The 17765-nt window shown below is 36.8% G+C and overlaps 1 protein-coding gene across 1 annotated transcript; it reads right to left on the reverse strand.

The window, feature by feature from the left end:
• Positions 1-9190: 9190 nt before the first annotated feature.
• Positions 9191-17492, reverse strand: C4H3orf38 (chromosome 4 C3orf38 homolog). The gene is made up of 3 exons (XM_036757375.1): positions 17264-17492; positions 13316-13554; positions 9191-10768 (listed from the first exon to the last, which is right to left on the reverse strand). Exons 1-3 carry the CDS (start codon positions 17388-17390, stop codon positions 10082-10084), a joined length of 1053 nt encoding a protein of 350 aa, XP_036613270.1. The 5' UTR covers positions 17391-17492; the 3' UTR covers positions 9191-10081.
• Between the last annotated feature and the right edge of the window lie 273 nt (positions 17493-17765).

Below are 17765 nucleotides of genomic sequence, written 5' to 3' on the forward strand. Positions count from 1 at the left end.
TCGCTGCTTTATAAAACAATTTAACAACTTGCACAGTTAGAGCACCTTCCCTTGCATTTCTTTTCATTAATCCCTTTAGTATTCTGGACCTTTTGTTCTTACAGATGAGTTTTGTTTTTATTTTTTCTAGCTCTATAAAATAATTTTTGGTAGTCTGATTGGTAGGGCACTGAATAAGTAAATTTATTTAGGTAAAATTATCATTTTTATTATATAAGCTTGGCCTACCCATAAGCAATTGATGTTTTTCTAATTATTTAGCTCTGACTTTATTTGTGTGAAAAGTGCTTTGTAATTGTGTTTATATAGTTCCTGGGTTTGTTTTGGCACATAGACTCCCAAATATTTTATAATGTCTGCAGTAATTTTAAATGGAATTTCTCCTTCTATTTCTTGCTGTTGGGCTTTGTTAGTAATATATAGAAATGCCAAAGGTTTATGTGGGTTTATTTCATATCCTGTAACTTTGCTAAAGTTGTTTATTATTTCAAGTAGTTTATGATTCTCTAAGTACATCATCACATCATCTGCTGAGGGATAGCCTAGTTTCTTTTTTTGCCCACTCAAATTCCTTCAAATTCCTTTTCTCCTCTTATTGCTAAAGCTAATATTTTTAGTACAATATTGAATAACAGTGGTGATAATGAATATCCTTGTCCCTCCCCCCCCATCTTACTGGAAATGCTTTCTGCTTATTCCCATTACATATAATGCTTGCTGATGATTTAAGGTAGATGTTACTTATCATTTTGAGGAAGATTCCATTTATTCCTAAACTCCATAGTGTTTTTAATAGGAACAGGTGCTGTATTTTGTGAAAAAACTTTTTTCTGCATCTATTGAGATAATCATATGGTTTCTGTTAGTTTGATTGTTGATATGGTCAATTATGCTAATAGTTTTTCCAATATTGAACCAGCCCTGCATTCCTGGTATAAATCCTACCTGGTCATACTGTATTATTCTTGTGAGAATTTGCTGTAATCTTTTTGCTAATATTTTATTTAAAATTTTTGCATCAATATTTGCATCAATATTCATCAGGGAAGTTGGTCTATAATTTTCTTTCCCTATTTTGGCTCTTCCCAGTTTAAGTATCAGCACCATATTTACATCATAAAAACAATTTGGTACGACTTCTTCACCTATTTTCCCAAATAGTCTATATAGTATTGGAATTAATTGTTCTTTAAATGTTTCACAGAATTCACTTGTAAATCCATCTGGCCCTGGAGATTTTTTCCTAGGGACTTCATTGACTTGTTCAATTTCTTTTTCTGAAATGGGGTTAAGTGTTTTATTTCATCTTCTGTTAATTTGGGCAATTTATATTTTTCTAAATATTCATTTCACTAAGATTGTTAAATTTATTGGCATACATTTGGGCAAAATAGGTCCTAATTATTGTTTTAATTTCCTCTTCATTGGTGGTGAATTCCCCCTTTTCACTTTTGATACTGGTAATTTGGTCTTTTTTTTTTAATCAAATTAGCCAAAGCTTCATTGAGTTTATGGTTGTTTTTTTTTTTCATAAAACCAGTTCTTAGTTTTATTTATTAATTCAATAGTTTTCTTCATTTCAACTTTATTAATCAATCCTTTGGTTTTCAGAATTTCCAATTTGGTATTTAATTAGGGATTTTTAATTTGTTCTTTTTCTAGCTTTTTTAGTTACATGCCCAACTCATTGATCTCCTCTTTCTCTACTTTATTCATGGAAGCATTTAGAGACATAAAACTTCCCCTAAGAACTGCTATTGCTGCATCACATAAATTTTGGTATTTGTCTCATTGTCATTCTCTTGGATGGAGTTATTGTTTCTATGATTTTTTGTTTGACCCATAATTCTTTACTGTTAGATTCTTTAGTCTCCAATTAATTATTAATCTCCTTCCATGGCACTTTATTACATGTAATTTTATTGCATCAAGGATGCATAAAGGATGTATTTAATATTTCTGCCTTTCTGCACTGGATTGTGAGGGTTTTATGTCCTAGTATAGGGTCAATTTTTGTGTAGATGTCAAATAGTGCTGAGAAAAAAGTATATTCCTTTCTATCCCCATTCAATTTTCTCTAGAGGTCTACCATGTCTAACTTTTGTAAAATTCTATTTACCTTCTTAACTTCTTTTTTGTTTATTTTTTGGTTAATTTGCCTAGTTCAGAGAGAGGGAAGTTGAGGTCCCCCACTAGTATAGTTTTGCTATTTCTTTGTAATTCTTGTAATTCCTTTAACTTCTCTAAGAATTTGGATGCCATACCACTTGGTACATATATGTTTAGTAATATTATTACTTCATTGTCTATGGTGCCTTTTAGTAGGACATAGTTTCCTTCCTTATCTCTTAATTACATCTACTTTTGCTTTTTCTTTCTCTGAGATTAGGATTGCTACCCCCGTTTTTTTTTTTACTTCAGCTGAAGCATAATATATTCTACTCCAGCCTTTTACCTTTACCCTGTGTGTATCCCTCTGTTTCAAATTTTTTTTTTGTAAACAACATACTGTAGAAGGTAATCCATTCTGTTATCCATTTCCTTTTTATAGGTGAGTTCATCCCATTCACATTCACAGTTATGATTACTATCTGTGTCTTTCTCTCCATCCTATTTACCCCCCTCCCCCCGTTTGTGCTTTTATTTCTTCTTTCTCCCTTTCCCTCACTAATTTTGCTTTTGACCACTGCCTCCCTCAATCTGCTCTCCCTTCTATCAGGCCCCTCCCTTTTATTTCCCTTTTCCCTTGCTACTTCTTACCTCCCTTCTAACCACCCTCTCCCTTTTTCCCCCTTTCCCCTCATACTGCCTATAGGGCAAGTTAAATTTCTATACCTAACTGGGCATGTTATTCCTTCCTTGGGATGACGCTAAGGTCCAAACAGTGCTCATCTCCTTCCCTTCTTTCCCTCTAGTGTAATGTGTTTTGGTGCCTCTTCATGTGATATAAATTACCCTTTTATGGCTCCTCCTTTCCTCTCCTCCCATTACAATCCCTTTTCACCACTTAGATTTTTTTTACCATCACATCAACATCAATTTATACCCACACCCTCTATGTATATCCCTTCTAAATGTCATAATAAAGATATAGTTCTCAAGAATTACAAGTATCATCTTCCCATGTACGGATATAAACAGTTTGCCCTTATTGAATAACATGTTGTTGTTTTTTTCCCCCTTTCCTGTTTACCTTTCTTCGTCTCTCTTGAGTCTTGTATTTGAAGATCAAATTTTCTGCTGAGCTCTGGTCTTTTCATCAGGAAGGTCTGGAAGTCCCCTATTTCATTGAGTATCAATATCCTTGCCTGAAAGTTTATGCTCAGTTTTTCTGGATAGTTGATCATTGGTTGTAATCCAAGCTCCTTTGCCTTACAGACTGTCATATCCCAAGCCCTCAGATCTTTTAATGTAGAAGCTGCAACGTCCTGCATAATCCTGACTGTGGTTCTACAATATTTGAATTGTTTCTTTCTGGCTGCTTGCAATATTTTCTCCTTGATCTGATAATTCTGGAATTCGGCTACAATGTCCCTTGGCATTTTCAATTTAGGATCTCTTTCAGGAGGTGATCCATGGATTCTTTCAATGACTATTTTACCCTCTGATAAACCAGGCACTTTTCCTTGATGATTTCTTGAAAGATGTTGTCCTGGCTCTTTTTTTCCATGATGGTTCACAGGTAGAACAATAATTCTTAAATTATCTCTCTTGGATCCATGTTCCCAGTCTGTTCTTTTTCCAATGATGTATTATGTTTTCTTCTATTTTTTTTTCATTCTTTTGATTTTGTTTGACTGAGTCTTGATGTCTCATAGTCCCTAGCTTCCATTTGCCCATTTCTAATTTTTAATGAATTATTTTCTTCAGTTAGCTTTTGTACCTCCTTTTCTATTTTGCCAATTCTACTTTTTAAGGAGTTGTTTTCTTCAGTGTTCTTTTTTTTTCCATTTTTTAAATTGTATTTTTAAAGGAATTGTTCAACTTCTCTTCTACCTCTTGGACTTCTAAAATCCTTCTCCAAGAAGGGTTTTTGGGCTTGAGACTAGTTCATATCCTCCTCTTTGAGGTTTCAGATGTGGGTATATTGACAATGCTGTCCTCTTCTGAATTTGTGTTTTGATCTTCCTTGTCCCCACAGTAAGAATCTATGGTCTTTGTTTTTCTATGTTGCTTTTTGCTCATCGTGTTTGCCTTTTTCCTGGCTTTTAAAGTTGATCTGTGCTTCTGGGAGACAGGAGTCACTGTCCCAAACTTCTTGTACTTGGGGGTAGGGGCCTGGTTACTGGCTTTGTGTGCTGGGGCCTCAGGTGCCAGCAGCTGGAGGCTATAGCTTACCTGGTGCAGAGCCGGAGCTGACAGTGGTGGCTGGTGTGTGCAGAGGCCAAGTGAGGTTTTTCTGCGTTTTCCCGGGATTACGCTGAAGCTTGTGGGGTGGGGGTGGTCTGGTCACTTTAGATGGCCTCCTCACTTGGGGCTGTACTACAGCATGTGTCAGCTTAGGACATCCATTTGCCAGCACAAGTGATGGTTCTCCACGCTGGCATCTGCCAATTCCATTGGCTGTGCCAAGGCACATGGGGGTCCTGGTGTTGGTGCTTCCCTGCTCCACCACCCTGGGGCTCAGGATCTCCCAGTGGTCCACTGATGTGGGGTTTGCCAAGACCCCCTCATCCTGTACTGGTCTGGCTCAGACACAGCAAGAGGGACCTTTCCTGTTAATCTCCCTAGCCTCAGGAGCTAAAAGACTGCTGCACCTCATCTTTCTGCTGGCTCCATTGTTCTAGGATGTTTCCTGGGGTGGTAATTTTTGGGTTTTTCCAAGGTCAGTAAGGGAGGGTGAGAGTGACTTACTGCTTGCTCCACCATCTTAGCTCCTGGAAGACAAATGGTGCACTTTAATCCACATTTTGTCATCCTGAAAGAGGCCTTGGTCATGTTCCATTCTTCGAGCATGAAATTTATTTTCTTAAGATAAGGACTCCTTTCTTCTCCCCATAATACTCAGAGCACTCTTAATGCCCTGGAGATAATGGTTCCAATATGGCCTTCATCTTGCCTATAAAAGGTCTATATTCCCTATCCTGCCTGTTTTTGTGCTCTTATAAAATGGAGAAGAGAAAGTAGGATAAATCTGATGGTAGAGTACAGAATCTAGAACTGGGGAAGACATCTAATCTACATCAAAGACCTTATATAAAGACTAAAGTCTCATACATTCTTAAGGCAAACTTAATAGGGAGGAGCAGCACATTCAGTATTGGTAATGCTAAGATACTATCTTTCACCAATTATGGATAGTGGTAGTGTTGTGTATGGTATGATGTCCTGGGTTTGAAATCAAGAAGAGTTCATTTCCCTTTCTGCCTGATATTTACCAGTAGCAGGAACACAGGAAAGTCATTTAACCTTTCCTAGACTCAGGCAATGAAGATTATAAAACAGATTGCAATTTGTTGATGAAGAGTTAGATACTAAATAGTGGTAAAGGAGTCACATTTCAGATGACCACTTCTATGTCTTTGTTTACTATTTCCTTCTTTAAATCTTACTCTTTCATTCAAGGCCCACCTGTACCAGCTGTAACACTAAAATATTCTGACTGAAATGCTAAATCATTCGATAAGCCTTCCTTGCTCTGTTCAGTTGGAGTTCACAGAATCATAGAAGGGATGTCAGAGGCCATTTAACCCAAACCCACACCTGGGAATCTCCCCTCAATACATAGGTATTTAACCTTCAACTGAAGACCTCAAAATGAGGGGAAAATCCATTATCTTAACAACCCAAGAGAGCCAAATCAACTTTTAGATAGCTCTTATTAAGTTGTTTTTTTTTTCCCCTTTAATGTTGAGTCTCAATTAAACTCTTGGCATTTCCAACCCACTGCTTCTAAAAGTCTCACTCTCTGGTGCAAAATATATAAAATCTAATTCCTCTTTCATATGACTGCTCATCAAACCTTTGAAGTCATATAAAGCTAGACCTCTCCAGGGATTTCAAGTTATTTTTACGTGGCATATATTGCCCTTCTCAGATCATTCTCTAGCTTTCAATATTATTCCTAATATCAGGTGTCCAAAACTGACAAATACCTCATTCTGACTCCATCATCTTTTGACAACTTTCCCTCCAAATTTTTACACAAATTTGACAAGGAGACCATTTATTTCTTCTTCCAAATAATTGATAAACAATGTTAAAACATTACATGGTCAAGTATGGAGCCCTAGGCATGCTACTAAAGATCTATTCTGATGATAGTAGTGACTCATTAATTGGTCTAGTAACCACCTTTCTACTGTTGTCCAACTCACATTGCTCCATTTTGTCCATATAAAATTTTTTCAGATGCTTTGATAAAGGCTAGGGAAACTTTTGTATATCTAAACCATTTTGATAGAAGTTCCGAAAGTGGGTGATACCCTGGGAGTGCTGGAATGATTGGGGGAGGGGGGTCACTAGAAACATCAGGTACAATTGGGGGGGCATTGAATAAAAATAAGGGTGTGATGGAAGCATAAGAAAATATAAGAAAATTTTGAAAAACTGTGTTTCATCTGTTATATAATAAATTTGTAGTGATTACATTATTTTCCAAATAAACACGAAAAATACAAGTTATAACCGGAGTTGGTCAAGTATGCTGACAGATCTTAGCAAGCAAGTGTTGGAAGGCAAGTGTATCGTATATTGTAAGGAAGTCCGGCATGCAGGAACAAGAATATGTGAGTGAAATGATTTGTTTACAGTACAATACTATACAGTTGCGCAATACAATATTGTATCATCAAAATTTCAATGCAGGAAAAACCCCACAAATTTACAATAAATTATTAAATTTAAGATGTGTCATTTTTAAAAAAATTTTATTATTTTGAAATGACACATTTCAAAAAAACATTAAAGGGTTAAAGATTTCCAGAGGACGCTAATTTTTTTTTAAGGGGGTGGTAGGCCAAGTAAGTTTGGGAACTTCTGATCTAAAGCACTTCTATGATCTATCAGCCTAATAATTATTAAAAAAGGAAATGAAATTAGTTTGGTATGACCTGTTCTTCATGTAGTCATGCTAATTCTCCCTTAGAGCTACTTTCTTTGTTGTTGACAGTATCCTGTTAATATATTCTCAATTATTTCTCCAACTCATTCATTGGCCTGTAGTTTGCACTCTATATTCCTTCCTTGAAAAAAAAAATTAGGACATTTGACTTTCTTCACCTCTTCCATTTCCCACAACCTTTCAAATTATCACAATAGTTCAACCTTACAGTAGCCAGGTTTTTCAGTACTTTAGGATATAGTTAACCTAGGTCTGATGATTTTAAATCTTCCAGGATGGCTAAGTGTTCCCTTAAATCTAATCTACCTTGCTTATTTGTTCCAGAATGAATGTTGTTTATACCTTTCCTAAGGCATATTCTGCCTTATATTATAATAATATGTACTATTTCTCCTAATCATTTTTTGTCTTCTTTGGTTACAGATTAGTAACTGTTCAGAAACTTAAAAGCCTTAAGAGGGAATAAGTGACTTGCCCAAGATCGTAGCCAGTTTATGTCAGAAGCAGTGGTCATCATGACTTCAAGGCCAGAACCTTATTGATTACCCTATTCAACTTTTCCTCTCTGTAATAAATAGCCCTAAAGGCCATCCTAGCAGTGGCTGAAACAGAACAGAATCAATTTTCAACTGAATTTTACCTTTCCTTCTGTCAACAGAAATGTATTAAATACTCATTGTGTACAAGGCATCTCATATGTGGGGGACAGAGAGACAAATAAGACACTGTTCTTACCAACAGTACCCTATTAAAAATATACTTGTTTCTTAAACCTTTAGTACTATACCTCTAATAACTTTGCTTTTAAATTTTCTATCTCCCAAAACTTTCTTTTTAGTTCTTTCAAAATCTATCTTGATGTGAGATGAGGCGAAAACAGGAATGTAGAAAATTTACCTCATGAAAGTATAAGGGATCCATCAACCCTATATTATACTCTTATCTGAAATAACATTAAATATTAGTACTTAACATTATAGTAGTTAAATTATCTTTCTGTATTTGGGTTATCAACTTTTCTAAACTTAGCAAATAAGAGGAAAATACCTACAGGGTGTTCCTAAAGTCTGCACACATAAGGCAAAAATGCACATTGAATGAAATTTTCAAATTTTTATTTAATTGGAATATTAACAAATAACATCTTCAATATGATTTCCATCACTTGTGATGCAAAGGTTGATGTGTTTTGCAAGATTCATGTGAACTCGATGCATAATTCCACACTGCCATCAATTTTAGCACATTCACTCTTTATGCATTCAATTAAGCATGTTGCGTCTGTGATTTCCATTGAGTACACCTTCTCCTTTAGCATACCACAGAAAAAGAAGTCAAGGGGGCTGAGGTCTGTTAATATTCCAATTATTTCAAAATATGCATTTTTCCTATGTGTCTAGACTTTAGGGACACCCTGTATAAACTAAGTCTGTACGGTATAGTATAGCTAAAAAACACAAACATGATCTCCTGTTTAATTTTGCATTTCAACCTTTCGATGTTATTCAAAGTCTTACTACTTTTTAGGTTTTTTCTTTGTGAGGGGTGAAGGCAGGGCAGTTGGGGTTAGGTAACCTGACCAAGGTCACACAACTAGTAAGTGTGTCAAGTGTCTGAGGCCACATCTGAACTCAGGTCCTGTTGACTCCAGGGCCAGTGTTCTACTCACTGTGCCACCTAGCTGCCCCTACTTTTTAGTTTTAATAATTAAAATGATATTCCACTGCTTCTGATTCAGTCAGCCTACATTTCTTGCCACATATACATAAATTAATTTATTCCTAGCATGTGCAATTATATACAATGAAACTTCACTCAGCAAATTCTAGAATTATTTATATGCACTCTAGATTTCTTTCATTGGTTAAAACTAAATCCTTCATCTAGTTGTGTCTAATGGTAGCCATCCCTAGGGTGGAAGAGAAGAAAAAAAATTTACATAATTTTGTTGAATATTTGAAAGGAATAGCAAGTTGCACATAGCAGATTTGCAGTTTCATAAGTAATCGTGTTTTTTCATTGTACCATGTTATGGAAATGCTTTTTATTCCATAATATTAAAAAAAAAAAAACTAAATCCTAGGTAATCATCAAATAGTTGGATGAAGAAGAATGTAAGCCAATTAATTTATTTTCATCAATTTATTACTGGCAATTGAAGTGTGTAACCCAAATAAATTAAGCAGGGAAAAAGTACCAACAAAAACGAAAAACACCTTGTGAGTGAAATTCATTATTAAAAAAAAAAATCTTAGACCAATCAAGATGATTTTAGAAGAGTAACTTTTAGAGGTGGTGTAGTAAAAAGCTGCATTTTTATCAAGTAGGCATAAATAAGGATCAGTGTTAGCTCACTTTGAAATCAACATTTGCCAATGCCAAAAGTTTGAGAAAATTAGTTTCGATGTTTTTGGAAGGTATATGTACAATGAACACCCATAGCAAAGACCACTGGAATTTTCCCTTAAACACAATTAAATACATATAAGAGTTTGTCACTCAGCTGCTCAATTCTTTGATTTGCATTGAGGCTACCATTCAGGTACTCAAGTGGGAAAATGATTTCCATTACAGCTATATACTCTTTTTGTAACAGCTGCTCAATGAGATGTTTCTAAAATATCCAACTCCATGTACAAATAACTTAAAATAAGAACCTAGCTGGGAAGTTATGCACATTATTATACATTTTCCTCTGTTACAAAGCAGACATTTTGAAAAATGAATTATAATTTCTGCAAAATAAAATGAAAATATCACTTGATTTCTAAGGCACATTATTAATTATGAAATCTGAAGTGAAATTTATTTGATGAACACCACCAAGATCTAATTAATATTTGCCCACACTGAAGGAGAAAAAGATAAGCATTGTCATAAAATCTTAGTTTGTAGTCAACAAAAGTATCTCAACTAAAACGTGCCAACCCTGTAAACCTGAAATCATCTGAGCAATACTGGTACCGCATAAGCTAAAGAGGTTCTGAATAAAAAGCTTTTTAATTTGACATACAGAGCTCAGTGTTTTGGAGGATTAGGCAATTCCGGTTCACTCGTGTTAACTGATGCCTCATTTCCATGACACGATGCCGGGTTTCCACTTCCACCACACAAAGCATGGGTTTCAGTAACTAATGCTTCATTTCTACTACGTGTCATTCCATTTCCATTATATAAGGATTCTAACTCATTGGGTTCCAGTGTAACTGATGGTTTCTCCAATGTCACTCCAGGTTCAAGAGAATTCTGTCCAACAATCCTTAGATTGACAAATTTTATTTTCCAAGTGTTTACTAGAAGAGGGCTGCGGATGAGTCCAAATACTTGTTCAAAGATGCCCAAACACACACTGCCTCGGTGGACAGTGCCAGCAACTGCAACTACAACTAATCCATGTGGAGAGGATACACACTTCAGTCCATTGCAATCTAGGTTGGGATTAAGAAACAGAAATTCTTCCTTCACCAGAGATAGTAGACGAAGGCTCACCAGCTCTGAACCATGATAGTCTATCACATTTTGTTCTGATGTGTTGTAACAAAATTTTAGCTTGACATCGTCCCAGAAGTGCTGTGGTCCCCATTTTTCTTGGGGTGGTCCAAAGAAAGGATTCTGGGAGTTAAGAAGCTCAAAGAACCACTGGCAGAATTCTTCTCCTAACTTGGAACAATCTGCAAATTGTTCATCTTTTTTTTCTCTTTTTTCCTGTCAGAAAAGAAAAATCTAGGTTAGCTTTATGATCCATTTTTCAAGTCTAGGTTTCATGGAAACAATAGAACGTCCACATGCTTTAGACAGAACATGCAAATTAACAGTGAATTGGACCTAAAATTAAATAGGAGAAAAGATCTCATGACCTCACAACCTTTAGTAAGTTACAGAGCTGCTTTAATGTTTTCAAACTTCTGCCAGAAACAAAGCCCCATCTATTTTAATATCAATATTCTACTGGTTTTGTTCTATGGCTGTGAATCATGGAACACTACAGTCTCTGAAAACTATAACAAAGAACTACAAAAAAGAACTACAGCAAAGGCTGTCTTCAGAGAAATATAACATTGAAAAAAGGGGACTCTTGGTGACAGCAAGACATAACTGGCGACTGTGTACTCCAATATAATTGTGATGTCAGGAGAAAATAAGAAAAATCATCCAGTTGCTGGGGTGGGTTTCCTAAGGTGAACCTATGTGAGGACATGGACAAGTGTCACATAAATGGGTAGCACACACATGTATGTTGTAGGGAACAGTGACCAGGGGTAGGGAACCCGCAGCCTTGAGGCTACATGTGGTCTCTGGGTGAGGCATTTTGACTGAGTCCAAGTTTAAAGAACAAATCTTTTTATTAAGGGGATTTGTTCTATGAAGTTTGGATTCAGTCAAACAGCTGCACCTGAGGACCTAGAGGGCCACACGTGGCCTTGAGGCCGCAAGTTCCCTACACCGATATGATAAAATCAAAGATCCACATTAACAGGTACAGGTTTGTGGACCAAAGCTGTTGAGGCACATATAAAACTTCTCTAGATAGTATGGTACAGTGAAAAAGCACTGACCCTGGAGTAAGAGGATCTGTACTGAAGTACTGACACTGATGCTTAGTTCTTCCTTAAACTTCAGTTCTCTCAGCTATAAAAACATGAGACTGAACCCTGAGATTCCTTTGAGATCTACATGATCCTAGAGCTACAGGCTTTACAATTTTGTTGGCTATTTTCAAAATAACAAATAGAAAAAGGTAACAAAATAACTTCAGAAGGGCTAAATTATCAACACTGCTATAGGAAGGTACTGTTGCTGATAATGCTGAATATGCCTTTTAAAAAACCATTTTCTAAGAATTTTTTTTACTCTACCCCTTATATTTTTATGCAAGTTTTATAGACAAATATGCTTAAGCCAAAAAATTAAAGCAATGACAGACACTGAATAGCTCATACTAAGTATATTCCAATTTACTTGGACATAATCTCTCAAACTTCTATATGACAACAATCTTGTTTATTCTGAAATTTTCAATTCAAAAGATACAGGAAAAAAACAAAACAACAACCAAATGCTAGGATCAAACACTAGAAAATGGGATTTCTATATAGAAATCTTGCTGAATAGAAACAGGAACTAATGCCTAGTATTTTTCATGCAGTGAAGGACCCTAAATGGTTCTAGGATTAGTAGGTATATATTATAAAAACATTTTCATCAATGTACCATGGTGCTGAACCAGTTTTAATTACATTGGTTTTTCACTTGTTCATCATTAATAGGATCAAAGGAAAAAGTGCCACATTACCAAAGAATAATCAACTATTAAGTTTTTTAAAAAAGCTATCACTCAAAATTAGTAAGAAGTAAGATGGTCCAAGATGGTCATAGAGTTTTAACGACTATCTAAGCTTCTTCCAAGGACCAACTATAACAAATTGATAATGTGACATGGATCCTTTTTTTTTTAAAACCATTAGCCACACTGAACATACATTAAATAAAATGTCACTCATCTGAACTGGGGAAAGGACAGTATGAGTAAACTGAATTACACTTTTGGGTTTTTTTAATGTAGTTTTGCTTCCAAGTATAAAAAGTACTTCAAATTAAAGAAAGGTCCATTTAATAAAGGTCTTCTGGCTACCTGACTAGCTTATTAATTTAATCTGTTTACATATAAATAAGTACAAAAACCCATCTTAGAAATGAATGATATTGCCTTGGCAATGCTGTTTATACTACTAACATGTTTAGCAAATTGTCTGGTATAAATAATGGAGTGTAAGCCTCCACATCTCAATTAACACAAATTTGGAATTGTATTTCCTCAGGCTCCCACGCTGTCATAAAAATGTACTTTTATTACAGTACTTCTTAGGATAAGTCAAGAGTTTTTTATTGAATTTGTCAGACCGAAAAAACTCCAAGACAACATGCTGTCTTAAACTAATAATACCTCACATAATATGTAATGACAAAACTTTAAAAGACAGCATGACTTATTAGATAGGACAAACAACCCAGCAGTCAGGAAGAACTGGATTTGGATCCTGTCTGATATACAAGCTGTGACCATGGACCACTCAACCTCTCCATGCCAAAGACAACTCTTTTAAAATTAACTTAGAGTTGAATTCTGTACTCCTTAAGAAAAAGTGAAAAGGTGTTTTTTTAAAGCTAACAAACAACAGTAAATTATGCCAGATTTAAAATTATTCCTTTATCTCCAAACTATATAAAAATTTAAAGAAAAGTTATCTTAACTTGTTCAAATAGTATGGTGTCTTCTGTATTTGGAACGCTCTCCAGTGTTTCTTCCACCTTCAACTCTGGCTTGTTCCAGTGATTTTTTGCATACTGAATAAGATTGTGCTTTTCAGAACCTGGAGGCACAATAACTCCTTTCATTGCTAGATACTTAAATATGATTTCTCTGTATACTTTTTTTCTCTTCAGAAGTTCTTCAGCACTTTGACTATAAGCTAATACTGCACGGATGGCATCTGGAAAAAATTTGCAAAAAATAAACAAATGAATGAATGAACAAGTACTAATAATGACTTCTGTTCTAAAATTTTCCAAATGAAGTCACATCAAATTCCTACCCTTCAAACTTCTTCCTGGACAACTATTTTTGTGTTCAATTAAAAAAATTGTGCCTCCAAAAAGACAAGATGAAAAACTGCATTGTCTCTTTAAAAGAAGAAATATTCCCCAAATAGCACATATTACTTTTGCATTCAATTTATTAAGAACACTATTCAAATTTTAATGTTTAAAACTCAAGTTCAATTAGAACCATAGGATTTTATAACTTATTCTGAAGACATATCTAAGACATGAAAAAGAAGGAGAACTGTCACATATGGAGAATGAGAGCAAAAATAGACACCTAAATGCTATGCCAGTATCCCTTGAGAGAAAAAGAAAAGAAAGGCCTAACATACATTTGGAGGGACCTCAAAGGAAAATTTATGCAAAGACATGAATAAGAATTGCACAGAATGAGAAGATTGGAGGGGTTGCAATGATATGATGGCTCTAGCAAACACAAAAAAACTGCTGGAGATCAGAACTAGGTCTAGTATTCAAATTTCATAGGATCCTAGATTTTCAAGATGCAGTACACTGTAATGGAAAAAGGATAAAACTTAAAGTTAAGAATGACATAAGCTCAAATTTCACTTCCTACACTTATCCGTTACCATTAATCAACAGGTCCTTTAACTAAATACCACAGGCCAATCATTTAACTCCTTGTAGTCTAAGTTTCCTCATTCATAAAAGGGACAAAATGCCATCAGTGTTTCATAAGACTGTGAGGATGAAATGCAATTATGTGTCTAAAGCTTAAACAGAATAAATGACCAAACCGAATATTAAATTGAATAAATCATTAAGAAATTTCTTATTTAAAAGATCCATGTAATTAAACCGAAGTTTCAAACAAATAATTTGTTCTGAATGTGCAATTTAAATTAATTTCAAGGTTTAATTTTGAAAATTGAGAAACAACATTTTTTTAAAGGTAAAGAGGTATATAGCCTAATATTCTTAGAGTCAGGAAGAACTGGGTTCAAATCATACCTAGCAGGTATGGGATTGTGGGAAAATCATTTAATTTCTCAGTCTCACTCCCCTTACCCTCCATATTTTAAAGTTGTAAAACTAAATTGGTAATAGGATCTTCCTCACTGTAAGTGCCCTAACTATGGAAATTACAGGCCCGCAACAAAAAACCAACCACTTCCCATTTCTAACTTATAGAATCTTCAAATCAAGACCTTAAAGGATCATCTAGTTCAACAATATCATTTTATAAATACAGAAACTGAAGCAAAGTCTTAACAAATTTAAAGTAATTTTTTTTAAAAAAGCATCTCATTGATTTAGAGCTGAAAGGGACCTTAGAAGACATCTATTTTTAAAGCTCTCAGATCACTAATGAAGAAAATGAGGTCTAGAGATGTAAAGTGATTTGCCAAAGGTCACATAAGCAGCAAGTAGTAGTCAGGATTTGAATCTAGAATTCCTTTGACTTTCCACTATATCACAAAGCCCAATTCTGAAATGGTAAATTCTCCTAAATAAGTATGAAAATGCCTGCTGTATAACATGTAATTCAATCACTGCTTACATCTATACAATTTAATTTTACAAGAATAAAAGTCACATAATCAATCCCTCTGCTGAAATAAAACAAACGAAAACAAAAGCCATGTCCAAATGCATATCTGGTCAAGAAAGTTCACATAAAAGTGCAAGATCCAAAGAGAGAAAATGGATAGGCGCAATGGAAATTCTAACAATATTTACTTACTAGTACAAAGTGTTACATAAATCAACATAGATTTGTCCAATGTGCTCCACGGAAAAATTAATGGATTTGTGCTTAAACTAATAAAGCAACCCCATTATTGGGGTCAAGACAGAAAAGCATTAACCAGCAAGAGTGGGCAATAATAGAAAGTAGTGGAGGGCAAAGCATATAGATCACTAGCCCAGGGAAGTAGTGTAAAGTACACAGAATTTAAAAGTATATTCTCCTAGGATATCAAAATTTGAAGAGACTCTGGGATCATCTAACCCTTTTTCTATCACAAAGACTCCTGTGGCAGTGTGGTGAAACCTATGAAACCCTCTCCTCAATGTTTTTAAATGAAAAAAAAAATACATAGGATTACAAAAGAAACCAATTATATCTATCAAAATATTAAATAATCACAATATAGCTATCAAAATATTAAATAAAAAAAAGAAATTTACAGATCACAGGCTAAGAACTCCCAATCTAGTCCAACTCTTCTCATCTAAGAAATGAATAAAAAAGGTCTGTGGAAGTAAAATGACCTGCCCAAGGTCACGCAGATCATTTGCCGATAAAAACCCAAGTTTCCTGATTCTTTACACGGAATATAGTCCCAATTCTCTCACTTTACAGATGAAGCAAAGGAGGAATAGAGAAGTGACTTGGCCAGTGTCACACAGCACATAAATGTCTGATAAAGGATTCAAACTTCCCCAACCAGTCTTAATTCCAGTGCTTTCCCTATTTTAATTATTTCCTATTCATCCGGTATACAATACAGCTTGCTTTGTCTATATTGGTTTAAATCGCATCTCCTCCATTAGACTGGAAGCTCTTTGATGGCAGGGACGTCTTTTGCCTCCATCTGTATCCCCAGCACTTAGCACAATGCCTGGCACATAGGAGGCGTTCAATGCTTATTAAGCTGAATTCAAATGCACGTTTACCTAAGTCCAGAGCTCTCTCTGCCACCTAGTTGTGGTTGTTCATCTTCTTCTTCAATGGGGTTCTCTCGGCAAAGGTAATAGAGCAGTTTGCCTTTTCTTTCTCCAGCTTATTTCACAAAAGAGGAAACTGAGGCAAACAAGGTTAAGTGACTTACACAGCTAGTAAGAGTCTGGGCCCGAATTTGAAATCCATTTTCCTGACTCCAGGCCCGGAGCTCCCGCCACTGCGTAACCTTCCCAGACCCGAGCAGAAATTCCGACTCTACTCTTCCCAATCAGATTTACTGCCGAACCTCGTAAATCGTCTTAATTCAACCCCTTAATTTTTCGTGCAGGGAAACTGAGGCCAAAAAAGTTAAACAGCTCCAAGTGAGAGCCTGGGCTCCCAAGGAGTTCCAAACGCGGCCACGCCCTCCCTCGGGAACTTCGGTTTCCGCATTTACCAAGTGCCAAAGTTGGTCTAGATCAAGGGAATCGCGGGAAGCAAACGGTCTAAGTCTGTGGGCTCCTCAGAAGCACGTTTATAAGAGGTTAAAGATACAATAAATGCATAGTATGAAGAAGGAAATCAGCGTTAGGGAAAATAAAGATGGAATCTTTCCCCCCATATCCAAGTTCGAGGACTCCCTGAAACCTATCCAAGGTATTAAGACGTATGAAGACGGTCCAAGGCGGGTCGTGTCCCCTTCTAAAGGCCCGAGATCGCGCCCGCAGAGGCGCGTGAAGGCTCGCAGGCGGCCGCGTCACAAAGGAAGGGGGTGGGGAGGGGGGCAGCGCGAGCGTTCGGGGAGCAAGCCCGGGGCCCGCAGAGGCCGGGTCTGCGCCTTGGATCCCCGGCTCCCAAACTCGGGCTCACCGTCCTTCCTCCTACCGTCTCGAGGCCCCTGCAGGGCGGGATGCGGCACCCACAGCGGCTCCCCCCTCCCCGGCGTCGGGCACCAGCCGGACCACCCTCACCTTGGCGGTCCTGTGGGTGAACCAGGCGGTTGGTGATGGTGTCGCACAGAGAGAGGATTTCGGAAGTTTCCATCAGGCCTAGCAGGTCACGACAGCCCTCCAGCTCCATCTTGTTGAGCCCCGACATGGTGGCCCCCGAGCGGGGGGTGGAGTAAGAAACTGCCGCCGGAGAGCCGCCTCAGCAACTGTAACCGGAAGCCCTTCCTCGTCTCCGCTCTCCTCCCCTCCCTCCCGGCCATGCGCAGAAGCCCTTTCCTGCCTGTGCCATGCGCGGAGAAATGTGGGCCTTCAGTCAATAGCGTTCTCCCAGGGACATGAGGTTTCAATTCGAAGTTCCGGATGAAAAGCACCCCGCCCCCCTTTTCCCCACCTCAATCCATTAAACTTGGAGCTGTCCCCATGACCCAGCAGTTCATAAGGATTGTTTGGGACCCTTTGCGCAGGAAGTGCGACATTGACAAAAGAAATGCTCTTTTTCGGATGGAAATGTAACCGACGTCAG

This window comes from Trichosurus vulpecula, chromosome 4 (genome assembly GCF_011100635.1).
Source record: "Trichosurus vulpecula isolate mTriVul1 chromosome 4, mTriVul1.pri, whole genome shotgun sequence".
NCBI lineage: Eukaryota > Metazoa > Chordata > Mammalia > Diprotodontia > Phalangeridae > Trichosurus > Trichosurus vulpecula.

What these genes read in the sequence shown, in the direction of transcription:
- C4H3orf38 (XM_036757375.1), bottom strand. Translation starts at nt 17,390, where the DNA reads ATGTCGGGGCTCAACAAGATGGAGCTGGAGGGCTGTCGTGACCTGCTA. An exon ending in TCACCCACAGGACCGCCAAG is followed by an intron (nt 13,555 to 17,263) that starts GTGAGGGTGGTC and finishes AATTTTTTCCAG; the next exon opens with ATGCCATCCGTGCAGTATTA. An exon ending in ACACCATACTATTTGAACAA is followed by an intron (nt 10,769 to 13,315) that starts GTTAAGATAACT and finishes CTTTTCTGACAG; the next exon opens with GAAAAAAGAGAAAAAAAAGA.